Source organism: Callospermophilus lateralis, chromosome 13 (assembly GCF_048772815.1).
Source record: "Callospermophilus lateralis isolate mCalLat2 chromosome 13, mCalLat2.hap1, whole genome shotgun sequence".
Taxonomy (NCBI): Eukaryota; Metazoa; Chordata; class Mammalia; order Rodentia; family Sciuridae; genus Callospermophilus; species Callospermophilus lateralis.
In genome coordinates, this window is record NC_135317.1 from 47,635,301 (window position 1) to 47,648,346 (window position 13,046).

The 13,046-nt window shown below is 37.4% G+C and overlaps 1 protein-coding gene across 6 annotated transcripts in view; it reads right to left on the reverse strand.

Annotated features, from left to right (window-relative positions):
- Nucleotides 1–9,279: 9,279 nt before the first annotated feature.
- Nucleotides 9,280–13,046, reverse strand: part of Wac (WW domain containing adaptor with coiled-coil) — a 74,156-nt gene continuing 70,389 nt past the window's right edge. For all 6 annotated transcript variants that reach the window (XM_076832153.1, XM_076832154.1, XM_076832151.1 and 3 more), the window contains one exon: nt 9,280–12,442. In XM_076832153.1, coding sequence (XP_076688268.1) covers nt 12,373–12,442 — 70 coding nt within the window. In that variant the 3' untranslated portion in view covers nt 9,280–12,372. The remainder of the gene's footprint in view (nt 12,443–13,046) is intronic.

The window sequence follows — 13,046 nt, forward strand, 5'->3', positions numbered from 1 at the left end:
ATCATCAGCCTTCTTCAGGGTCTTTCTCCCTTTTAATTTCTTGCCAACTTCCTAGAAATCGGGGCTCTGTTCTTGTATTAATGTCTGCTTTTCACCAAATTATAATAGATAACATTACTTGAGTACCTTTGATGTGTCATTCATTAGGCTAGGGCTTTATATACATCGTCTCATTTAATTTTTGCAACTAGTATCCACGGAGGGTCACTCAACCCCCACATTACAGATGAGGAAAAATGTACATCCAGAGGAGGTTTGGAGACAGTCTCATGGTTAGAAATCAGTAGCCTGAGATTTGAATTGGGGTTCATCTGCATTTGTTTTTCATTGATGGTCCTGGTGGCCACACAGCCTTCACAGAGGAGATTAAGCCCATCTTGCTCTGAATCATACCTTCATAATGTATAGGAAAGCCCAGGTGTTTCAGCTTGTCCCCAGTCCTGCCACATTGGTGGCCTGCCTTAGTTTCTCTATCTTCCAACCCAGACCCTTCTTGGGAGCTGGAGACCTCCTGCCTCACCTAGAAACTCCCACCCTGAGGAACAGCCTGGCTCTCAGCCTCTGACTGGCATCTTCCTGTAGCGATGGATCGCGGCCCACTTTGGGCTGATGCTCTCCTGCAGTGCTGATCCTGCTGTGTTTTTCTTATTTCCCAATAGCCCATTTTCCTTTGCCATTGTCCTAGTCCATTTTCTGTTGCTATAACAAGTACTCGTGACTGGGTCATTTGTAACAAATAGAAATTTACTTGTCTCACGGTTCTGGAGGCTGGGAAGTCCAAAAGGATGGCACTGGTATCTGCTCAGACCCAGGCGAGGGCCTTCCTGCTGTATTGTCACATGGGGGAGGGCATCATGTGGTGAGACAGAGCCAAAATGTCAGCGGGGTCCCTTTTCTTCTTCCGATGAAGATCCTAATGTCATCATGGGTACCCTACCCTCATGACTATTCTCCAGAGCCCCCACTTTCAGTTGCTACCTACAATGAATTTGGCATTAAGTTTCCAACACATGAACTTTGGGGGCACACATTAAAACCATAGCAATCTCCAAGCCAGCCTGAGCCATGGTGGCATCAACACATCCTGCAGCCAAGGCTGCCTGCTGGATTAAAGTGAATGGGAAATAGCCCCTCCAGTCACGGGCCTTTGGATTTTTCTGGGTGGTTAGAATAGGGTGGTCAGGCAGCTTCCTGCAGCAGCTCAGCACATCTTCCTGCAGGTTCCTTATTGCCAAAACAATGTGCTCCTCCTTCCCTAGGTCCCAGGCACCATTCTAGACTGTTTATTGATAAGTGCACATCTAAGTGGCATGTCTGTAGAGTGATCAAATTAGTGACCTTGAGGAGCATTTCCAATTCTTAAGCTCTGATTTCGTACCATGCTAAATGACAAACATGAAGCCAAAGAAATAGCCAAAACCAACCATGCAGTACTATGCCCCAAGGTAGGCGCTCCAAAGGATCTGAACCCAAGAGTGGTGGTAGACATTGCTCATTAATCATTCAGGGGTAAAGATAAAGACAGTTCCCAAACTGTCAGTTTAAGTAGAATAATCAGAGAGGTTCTGAGAAAGAGCTAAGGGAATTTTCCAGAAAAGATGATTGCTTTCAGATTGGAAATAGGGAACTCCATGCAGTCAATAATTTTCATTGAGCATTTATTATGTGCCAGGTCCTATTCCAGGTTGTTGAAATAGACTTTGTTTCAACAAACAAGACAAAGCTGTCCACAAACAAGATAAAGTCCCTGCGCCTGTGGAGCTGATTACTCAAGCAGTGGAAGAGAAGCCCCAAACATATTTAAAATACAATAGCATGAACTTTTCTGGCTCTCATGCATAAATGATTGTAAGCTTAGAGAATGATAAGTGCCAGGAGGAAAATATCCAGAGTGATAAGATGATGAACGACACCCCGAGGGTGCCATTTAAGCCAGACCTAGAATTAGTGTGAAGAAATCCAGAGGCAGAGGAAGGAGCTAAGAATAGTAGAGAGGATTGGGGCATCAGCAGCAGTAGTTGCGTTGCTCTTGAAGAATGCTGGGTGGATTCAGGAAGGAAAGAGTGTGCATCCCCAGAAGAAAGCCTGGGGAAAGATAGGGCCAAGCAGGGAAGGACACATATCATGTCACCAGCAAGAGGCCAGAGGTGGGGCTGAGGTAGGCAGTGCAGAGTGCTGTTGGGGAGGCTCCAGGACACCTTGAACAGCCCTGAGTCCTTGCACACACACACCCTTAGAAGACACACAAAATGCTGGTGTGTATGCCCAGGAGGCAATCGGCTGAAGCAGGCTGAGGCTTAGGTGCTTGCAGTCAGTTTATTCTAGGATGCCTTTGTGCCAATATGAATACATTTATACCAAGGACACGCTCCATGAGGCCCAGGTTGATGCAGAAGTCTCTGAGTTTTGTGGCCTGGTACAGTACACCTAACTAACTCTACCAAAGGAGCCACTGTGCAACCAACAAGTAACTCTGCAAATCTGGCTGCCTGGGACAGAGGCAGAGGAGGCTTTAAGATACAGCAAATAGGACTCAGTTGTGGAGGAAAATGAATAATCAGAACTAGAGTCGACCAGTTGTGGTGGCGCACACCTATAATCCCAGCAGCTGAGGGAGGCTGAGGCAAGAGGATTGCAAGTTCAAAGCCAGCCTCAGCAAAATCCAGGCACTAAACAACTCAGTGAGACCCTGTCTTTAAATAAAATACAAAATAGGGCTGGGGATGTGGCTCAGTGGTCAAGTGCTCCTGAGTTCAATCCCTGGTACCAGGCCCCCAAAAAATCTATAATCAACATGCTGTACGCACTTGCCGCACATCTAGCCTTGAGCTGAGGGTTTTCCATGCATCCTTACTTATCCCTGCCTGTAGTCCTACATATGATGAAACAAAACCAAGCCTTCTCTGGATCCAGGTAACTGTCACTAGCAAGTCAGCTGTGAGAGGGAAGAAACAGGGTTTGGATTCAGTGAATCCATGAAAAAATGTTCTACCTATCCCCCCAAAAGAATTGTGCTCAAAATAAACTATCTGTAATTTACCCATTCCTATCTTTTCATGGATCTGCTCCAAGTTTTGACATTTACTTTGAAAGTGGAACCACCCTTCCCCTGTTCCCTCCCTAGTAAAATCTTGGAGATTGCTATTTTTTGGATCAGCTTTCTGGGTTTAGCCCCACAGCACCACCTGGTGTCTGGACCCGGATGGCGCAGATTCATGAAGGGCCTTCTGGCCACAAGCATGGGTTGAGACTTGAGACTCAACTTAAAAAACATTGTATTTTGTTTCTGATTGCAAAACAACATGCTCATTGTAAAACTTTATTTGAGACAGGATCTCGCTGGGTTGCCCAAGCTAGCCTCAAACTCATGATACTGTTGCCTCACCCTCCTGCAGTAACTGGGATTACAGGTGTGCCCCATAGGTTTAGCTCATTATAAAATTTTTAAGTGTGCTTGTTGTAAAGAGTGATTCTAAAAGTCCACTTATGCAAGCGGAAAGTCAAGTTTGTCCTGCTTTGACTGCCATATGAATATTGTCCTTACTCTGAAACCATCAAAGGATATCTGTTATTTTGATAACAGTATCATAGTTATATAGGATAGTGTCCTCTATTCTTAGGAAAGTAGTGCTACAGTGCTTGCAGTTGACCTTCTAGGTTTGGAGGAAACAAGAAAAAGGAGGTTAAGAGGGGGTGGGAGAGAAAGAGAATGTTAATTATTGAATCCAGATGGGTAATATACAGGTACTTATTGTATAGTTCTTGCAAATTTTTATGTGCTTAATATTTTTTCAAAGTCAACAGTCATAAGCACCAATGAGGTGTGAAGAGAGAAGATAGTGTGGTCTGAATGTCAAATATGGAAACTCAGAAATGCAGACCATTCATGCCCTTCCATATAGGTAGGACTTCTAGGGACTGCACACTATTGGGCAAACGGGACGATCTGGGACTGAATTCCAGCCAACAACTTTGAAGGTAGCATCAAACATTCATGGTTCTGGGGAGTGAAGCTCTGATCAAGAGTGAGTCTATTTCCATGGTGCAAATATTAATACTGTGGTCAATTTCAAGATGCCAAATGAGGCCACTAAGCACAGAGTCGAAAATAGATGTGCACAATTGCACAATCAACTCTCTTGAGCTTTGCTCTTGCACACCATTGTAAACCACAGTAGAAAATACAAACCTTGTGGAATTACATAAAATCAAAGTCTCTTCCTTCTTGCTAGCCATTCTTCTCAAAGTTAGCCACTATTAATGGTTCTTTGTGTATATATTCAAATATAATTTGTGCACATGCTTCTATGTGAGTATGTGTACATCTCTTGTGTCTACTATATAATTGCACAGCATTCACACCCTACCCTCTGTTCTGTATCTTGCATATCTTTCCCTTAACAAAAATCTTAGAGGTCTTTGATAGGACACACAGATCTACACTTCTCTAATGTCTTCAACAGCATTCCGTCTGTGGAAGTACCAGTGTGAATTATTAGTCTCCTATTGATGGACATTTGGTTTATTTCTCTCATTCTCTTTCATTAACATAAATAATGCCACGATGATCATTTTAGTACATCTTGAAGTACTTTTGTGAATACATTTATAGCAGTGAATTTGCTGGATCATGGAGTATGCACATTTGAAGATATAACCAAATATATTTCACATATATTTACCAATATTAGGTTTTAGCAAGTTTCTGATTTGATTTTTGTAAAATTTGACTTACCAATCAAAATTAATTTACAGAAGTTGAAAATTGGTGTCTCAACACTTTGATCTGCATTTCATTCACTTGTTCAAGCTAGAAGTATTTTTTGAGTGCTCACTGTGTGCAAGACACTCATGCAGTCTTTCATATTAAATCTTACAGTTTTAATAAGTTATTTATATATCTTCTTCTAGGGACTATTTATATCTTGCTGCAATTTTCTATTGGGTTGTTCTTATTCTTTTTTCAGATATGTAGGTTCTATTTGTGAAGGCATCTACTACTTTCCACACACATTGCAATTTTCCCCTAATTTATTTTTGGCATGCTGAATTTGGAATTTTTCAAGTTTGTTTTTCTATAGAGAAATGTTTATTTTCTATATAGTAGAAAGTAATATATCTCTATTTCTGGAAACCAGGTTTTGTATCTGACTTAGGAATATCTTTCCCATCCAAAATTATAAATTAATACACCCATGAATTCTTCTACTATTTTTACATTTAAATTTTCAACATTTAAATGTTTGATTCTTTTAGAATTTATAAAGACTGAGATCCAGATTTATATCTTTCAAAATTGATGCTCAGTTTTCCCATTTTGAATATTTACTACTTCTACATCCATTTGAAATGTTACCTTTATTCCTTTCTAAATCCACATTTCCATCTTCAGTCACTTCTGTGTTGCTTATTATGTTCTATTACATTAGCCACTTATATAATTTGTACATTTTATGTAGTATTAGTGTATATATACACAAAACATTACAATGTTTTGGTTCATGTTTTAAGATATATTTATTAAGTTTTTAAAAGAATGTTCCTAATAATCTGTACATTTCTCTAGATGAACATAGGTATAATTCTATAAAATTTCCCCCAAATTATCTTAATGATATTTTTTGAGGATTGAATTTATAGAGGATTTTGATTGTTTATTTGCAGGGAAAAAAATTAAAAAAAAAGAAAGAATTTGCAGGGACTAGGGCTGTAGCTCAGTGGCAGAGCACTTGTCTAGCAAGTATGAGGCACTGGGTTCAATACTCAGCACCACATAAAAATAAACATATAAAATAAAGGCATGTTGTCCATCTACAGCTGCAAAAATTAAAAAAAAAAAAACAGGATATGCATGTTCTCATAAAAATAAATGGAAGACAAATACAGTAGGGGAAGTGGGCCAAGGAGAGCAAGGAGGGAAAGGAAAAGAGAGGACCCGGGGAGTCAAATTATATTGTTATATTGTACGCATGTATGAAAATGTAACAATAAATAACAGTATTATATATATAATTATAAAGTACAAATAATACTTTTTTTTAAAAAAAATGCATGTTTTCTGTATCTCTTTTTTTGTGTGTGTCGGTGGGTATTGGGGATTGAACCCAGGACCACAAACATGCTATGCACTTTATGTACTTTATCACTGAATTATACTTCCAACCCTTTTTTTTTGGGGGGGGGGGGCAGGTGGTGCTGGGGATTGAACCCAGGGCCTTGTGCACGTAAGGCAAACACTCTACCAACTGAGCTGTTATGTCCAGACCTTGTTTTCTATATCTTATAGAAAAACTTTTTTTCATAGATACTATCCATGTCTCCTAATTCTATTGCCATAATAAATCCCTACTTTTACTTTAAAAAGCTATTGCTTGTTTGTAAATTAAACTTATAATTAGCCCTCTAATTAAATTCCTTTAATATTTATTATTTTCTAAGAGACATTATTGAAAAGAATCATAATTTTCTTTCTTCTCCTTATTTGTGGTTCACTTCATTTTCCTGTCTGATTGCAGTGGCTAGTATTTCCCAGTATATTGAAAATAACAGTGGGAATAGTAGTTGTGCTTTCTTGCTCTTAAATTTTATGAAACAGCTTCTTGTGTTTCATCATTAAACATGAAAAAATGTTAAGCTTCACATAGCTACTTTGTCCCCATTCCTCAGGTTTCAGCCCAAAGGTTGTCATCAGGGACACTGATCTAAAATACATGATCTAATAGATTCATGATCTAACATCCCTCATCCCCATTTTTTTGTTAAACTCTAAATTATTACTTTATTTTCTTCACTGCACTAACTACAGTATTTATTGTATTACATATTGAAACCTTAATTAATTTTGTTATGGTTACTTTTTTCTTTTACCTTCGCTTAAATATAAGATCCACTGGAACAAGAACCTGGTCTATCTAGTACATAGTATCTTTCTATTTCTTGGTCAGTGAACCTCCCATCTAGGAAAGAAAAATGAATGCATTCATATTTCCTCTGTTTTTCACTGCCTTCCATTTTAATATTATTTCAACATTGCCATATTTTACTACACTTTCATACCACACTCCCCCTAGTCTGGATATTTAAAATGCTTCAATATTACCAACAGTGCTATTGTAATCTTCAAGGTCTCATAGGTACAATAATAGCCTCTGGCCCTTTCATTAGGCATTTCTTAGAACTTTAAGGACATTGTTTCATTTTCTTTTGTCCAGAGTTGTTGCTTGAGCTGGGGTTGTGGCTCAGTGGCAGAGTGCTTGCCTACCCTGTGTGCAGCATTGGGTTCAAACCTTAGCACCACATAAAAATGAACAGAAAAAATAAAGGTATTCTGTCCATTACCACTACAAAAGAATTTTTTTTTTTAAAAAAAAGTTGTTGCTCAAACTGGTGTACTCTCTCACTTCTCTTGTTCTGCTAGTGGAATCATGGTGTGCTCATTATTTGTCTGTTTGCTTTCATTCTTCTCCCTTCTCAGCATTGCAAGAAAGTCCCAATGTTTCCAGGTAGTCTGCCAACGTAGGCACTCTCAGAAGACTAAGAGGAAGGGCAATGCCTGGAATTCTCCCTATCTTGGCTTCTGCTGGCTTCCTGCTCCTTGCCTTTTCCTCAGATCCAGCTTCCTCCACAAAGCCCCTTTGTCCATAGTCTCAGCTCTCTCCTTTGTCATTTCTTTCAGTCAGGCCTGTCTTGTTTCTATCCATCACAAGCTTCACTCCCTCATACTCCTTTTGAAATACCTATAGGAACTTTCATTTCCTGACTGGACCCTAACTCAAGAGATGATTAGATGTGTTAAACTAGTTAAAGGAAACACTATACCCCACATTTCCTATCCTCCTTTCTCTCTGGCCACCACTTTTGATTACAAGATTGTGTGCTCTTCATTTTGATTGTGTAGTAGTATTCCAGCCCTAAAACATTGTTTCTTCTGCTATCTTCTACAATTTCATTTCTCATATTTTATATTTGAAAACTTTGTGACAGTTGCCATTTATGGCATATATGTAAGGGTTTCATGTGACTGTTCAATGGTAATCATACCCATTTCAAAACAGTTTTTTTTAACTGGTTCAATGGATTACTCTTGATCTCATCACATTTCATAATGGAAACAAGACAGGTTTAGATTTCGCCAACTGATAGTCAAGTGTAATCATTTTTATTAAAAAAGCCATTTGCGTCACCCTAACCCTAACCCTACAAGGCCACAAAGCAAACCAAAAAATTTAATTCAGGTTCTGTCCAAAGCCCTTTGATATTTGTTATTCAAAACTACGGAATATTTATTACATAGCAGGAGCTGTTGATTTAGAGAAAATCAGAGTGAAGAAGTGATAGAAAGTGCTTTTAGACAGACAATGAAGATAAGCCTCTAGTATGACAACGACAGTGTAGCAAACTGAAGATTTCTAAACAGAACTTTCAAGGCAAAAAGTACAGTCCCTGGAGGGACTGCAATGAGCAATGGAATAAATGGTGGGTAAGCCAGGAACATGGTAGTATCCAGAGCTTGAACATGAAAGCCATGGTAGGTGCTTTGAGTCTTGTCCTGAACCTGAAGTCCTTGAGGATTATTAATAGAATGACAAGGAGGTTCACATTTTACTTTGGCAGCTGCCATGGAGAATTGGCTGCGTATGTGCAGGGATAGGTGGTGGGGTGGACAGCCTGGGAGCAAGATTAGATTGTGGCAGTGGTTTTCTGAAAGATGACTTGAATTGGATCCCAGTGGTCAATATTGTAGTGAGAAACTATTAGATCTGTTTGAAGGCAACCTGCAAATGGATTAAATGTGGGGTGTTGGAAAAAATTGACTTGGGTCTTGAACAACTGAGGGAATGATGGTTATCAACTACTGGAAACAGGAACACTAGAGAACCAGGTTTTAACAACAATCATGAGTGTTTAAGAGAACCTGCCTGTTGCAGAGTATCAAAAATGACCATTGCTGGGAATGAAGATGAGGGTTAATCCAGGTGTAACTGACATGAATGGGATTTTTACAGGCAAACCTGAATGAGATCACCAAGGCAGACTGCCTTAAAACACTCCCAAAGTTCAGGGATCAGGTAAAAGGGGAATACAGCAAAAATGGGCCTCACACACTAGGCAAGTGCTACTTCCCAGCCCTCAGAATTTTCATTAAAATAGTTCAATTAACAAGTTATGGACTACTGAAATACAACTATTACATTTTAGTGTAATCTAGTAGTTTAAATTTTTACACAAATGCAAATTTTCCATCGACTTCCCAAACACAGTTCTGAAATAACTGCACAATATAATCAAAACATATTTATTACTTTTTAGTGTCATTTTGTACACTCCGTACAAATACAAGAATATAGGCATATTTACAAGTATCGAAAAGAAATCTGTATATTCAAACCCAACATCTAAATACAGTAGCTTCAAGTCCTGAACTACAAGAGTCTAATATGCACTGAAATTACGGGCTGCCCTTCACTCTCCCCTTTGAAGTAGTCCCTTTAAAGCTAAGTTGTGTTCAAACAGAACATTAAAGTTTTTGAAATGGAGTGATTCTTTTCAAGATTTTGATTCCCTTCTAAGATTTTACAAGCATGGGGGAAAAAAATCTAAGTATATTTTTTAAGAACAAAAAGCCACTCTAGCTATTAAAAGAAGTCTTGAAAAAATGGTGGCAAATAGAGTTCAGTGTGCTTAAAATTTGAAATCACAGTCCAAGTTTTAAAGACAAGTTAGGTTAAAGAGAAGGGAAACAGGTGAAAGCTGGTTCTTCAGGGTAAAGATTAACAGGCCCACCATCATACTTATTACAATTGCAGTTCTTAAGATTTGAATAAAGACTACTTGTCTTTTAGAATGGGGGGAACCTCTAAGGTTACCGAGAGCTATTCAGTATCCCTATTTTCACATTATCTGAACGAAGGTACATGTTCAAATTCATAACAGGCCAACTAGATAAATATTCCAGAGTATTGTGCCTATTCTAGTGGATATTCCCTAGTTACCTCAAGTAGGTTAGGAGCTGGACATCATGTCTGTATTAAAGTGCAATATTTAAAATAATTTACTACAGAATCATAAGTGGATCAAATATTATAAAAATATTTCCACAAGAAAAATTTTGTTTAAAAGTTTACCACTAAGAAGTTTCAAATTAGGCGTTTTGTCCTGACTATTTAAGAATGTAAGCAACTTTTAAAACAAAGGGACAGAGTGACAAACTATTTGCAAACAAAACTCAATTTCACCTAAACCACAAGTTGCCATCTGATCAGAAAACATTTTCCTAAAACATTACACATTGCTCATTTTTTCCCCCCAGAAAAGATACAGTAAGAGTTCTAGCTTAACATAGCTCTTCAGGGTTTCGTTTACATGCACTAATGAAGTTCAGCAAATGGTAACAATCTCACATTTCATGACAATATGATTCATGACATTTATCTTTTCTTACATTTAAAAGTATTAAGTTACAAGAAAAAAGAGTCAGCTTCCAGTATAAGATTTTAATTCCTCTCAGTAACACTGGAACATTTTTGTGTATTTCAGAAAACAATACTATTGCTTACATTTTACTTTTTATATTTACTGAAAATTTTGAATGTTCATTTCTATAGTTTAAATATGATTAAAGCACAAGAGCAATTTTGAAATTTTATCTCAGAAAATAACAACATTGATGTTGATGTAAAAGATCAAAAATAAGCCCTTGGTGCTGGCAGTTCTGGAAGCACATATCTGTCTCAACAAAAACCCTCTAAAGATGTTAAAAATTTTGAAATCGGGCTGGGGTTGTAGCTCAGTGGTAGAGAGCTTGCCTTGCAAGCGTGAGGCACTGGGTTCGATCCTCAGCACCACATTAAAAAAAAAGTAATTAAAAAATTGAAGTCAAAAGATTTTTCTGCATACAGAAACTCTTTGTCATTTGATACAATCTGGCAGTGTCATGCTAAGGCCATGTGACTAATATTTTTAGCAAAGAAAAAAAAGCCAAGGTAATTTTATAGTAGCAATAGTTTCTTTTTTTATTTTAATATACTTTAGGAAACAATATACAAAGCTGAGCTTTCCCACCATTTCCAGATAACAGCAGGAAGCTCCAATTACACAAATTTAGCGTTTTGTGATGGCTAAGAACAGCAGTCAGCACCAGACTTGAACAGTTAGCTACAACACAAACATCCTTCAAAATGAAATGTCATAATAGCAAGACAGGTAAACCAGGGTTTAACAAAAGACAACCACTGGGGAAGTGACTTAATCATTTCTTGTTGAATTTCATATTTCATTAAATATCTTATACACAATTTGTTAATGTTTTAAACAAAACTTCCCTTAAGGAATTATATCAATTAAGTATAAATAGTCAACAAGAATAGTTCTGATAAAGAATCCCCAGGTAGTTCAAATTCTAATATGCATTGACCGAAGGAAAAGAAAAATAACAATTTTTTGTTTGTTTCAACATGTTTATTACAACAGTTACAATTCACATCTGACTAGCTTTGTTTCCTCTTTCCCCTCCCACAACCATGTTCATTGGGCCATTTCCTTATATTTGAGCAATCAATGTACTTTCAGCACACATGCCCAGCAGTACTTTTAAGTCCATTCTTACAGGGTGCAAAATGGATTTCAATAATTTATACAAACAAGTGGGTTATGCTCAATCACTGCAATTTTAAGCTACTGTACACAGGAATGAAAAGGTTATAGAAAAGTGCCATAGCAACAGTGCCTTAAGAAAGGAGAAAAAGAGGAGCCTTAAAAAAATGGATAAAATCAGATCAAGGATTTCAGAGGGAAATGGAACACATGGGAAATGAAAAACATTTCTCTGCAAAACAAATGGAGAAGCACTGCTCTTGATCAGGTGCAAGTGTGGAAACAGTTGTTTCATGATATTTTGTACACTGCCCATATGGTTCAAAATCGTATCCTTAGACACAGATCGCCTGGCGCTTGCACTGAATTTTTGAAAATGCAAGATTTCTGAATGATAAATTAACCCCCCCAATTTTTTTTTTTTTAAAAAAAGCTAATTTTGCAGACAGGTTTACATGTAAAAGGCTAGGTATTTAGCCACCTTAGCATTGATTAGTTTTGGATGTCTAAGCTCTGTTACACATGGCTTCCCATGGCTTCACTCTACAAAACATATTTACAACGTGAAGAATACATCTACAAGAAATCTACATTTCAAGGGTTTTACAAATCAATCTTGTATCTTTCCCCTGAATTGACTCTCACAGACCCCGTCCCCTTGTCATTTCCTTTGCCCAGCTTAACGGTCCAAAGTCTACTTAAATGCAGCTCAAAAATGTTAAGATTGGGCAACAGATTTACAGTTCCTGTACTCAAAACCATGTGCAATTATTCACATCTTCACACCATGAAGGAATTCTGATTTTTTAGCTTTTCGAGTTCCTTAATTTGTTGTCTCAAAAATAGTATCCTGAAAAATAAAAACAAATATTAGAATCTGTGTGTACATGTAGTGTTGAAGACAAACCAAACTATGGAAGCAACTTATAAAATTATAATCAACATTATATAATTCAAATTTGTATAGTTTGTATGGTTAAAACAAATTAACCATTTGATGTATGTTATGCATAAGAGTATCAGGATGCCAAAGTTAGAATGTTTTTTTAAATTTTTCTAACAATTTCTCAATAATTCTGAAAATAAAGACTGATTTAAATTTTATTGTTCTATATATTAAGAAAGGCAGTACATACTGAATGTGAAATAAACCTCTAGGTTTGAGGGGCTAATCTGAGGAGCAATATTTGATGTAGATACATATAAATAGAGCCAAAATAATTATGAATATTCAAAATAATTATGAATTATGTGTTTTAAAATAGCTAGGAGAGAGGATTTTGAACTTTTCCTACACAAAGAAAAGTTTGTGGTCAATTACCCTAATCTGATAATTATATACTGTATATTGTGAATTAAAATGTCACACTATGCCCCATTAAACATGTATACTGGAAAAAAAGAAAAATGGGGCTGTAGGCATAGTTCAGTGGTAGAGTGGGTACACCACAGCA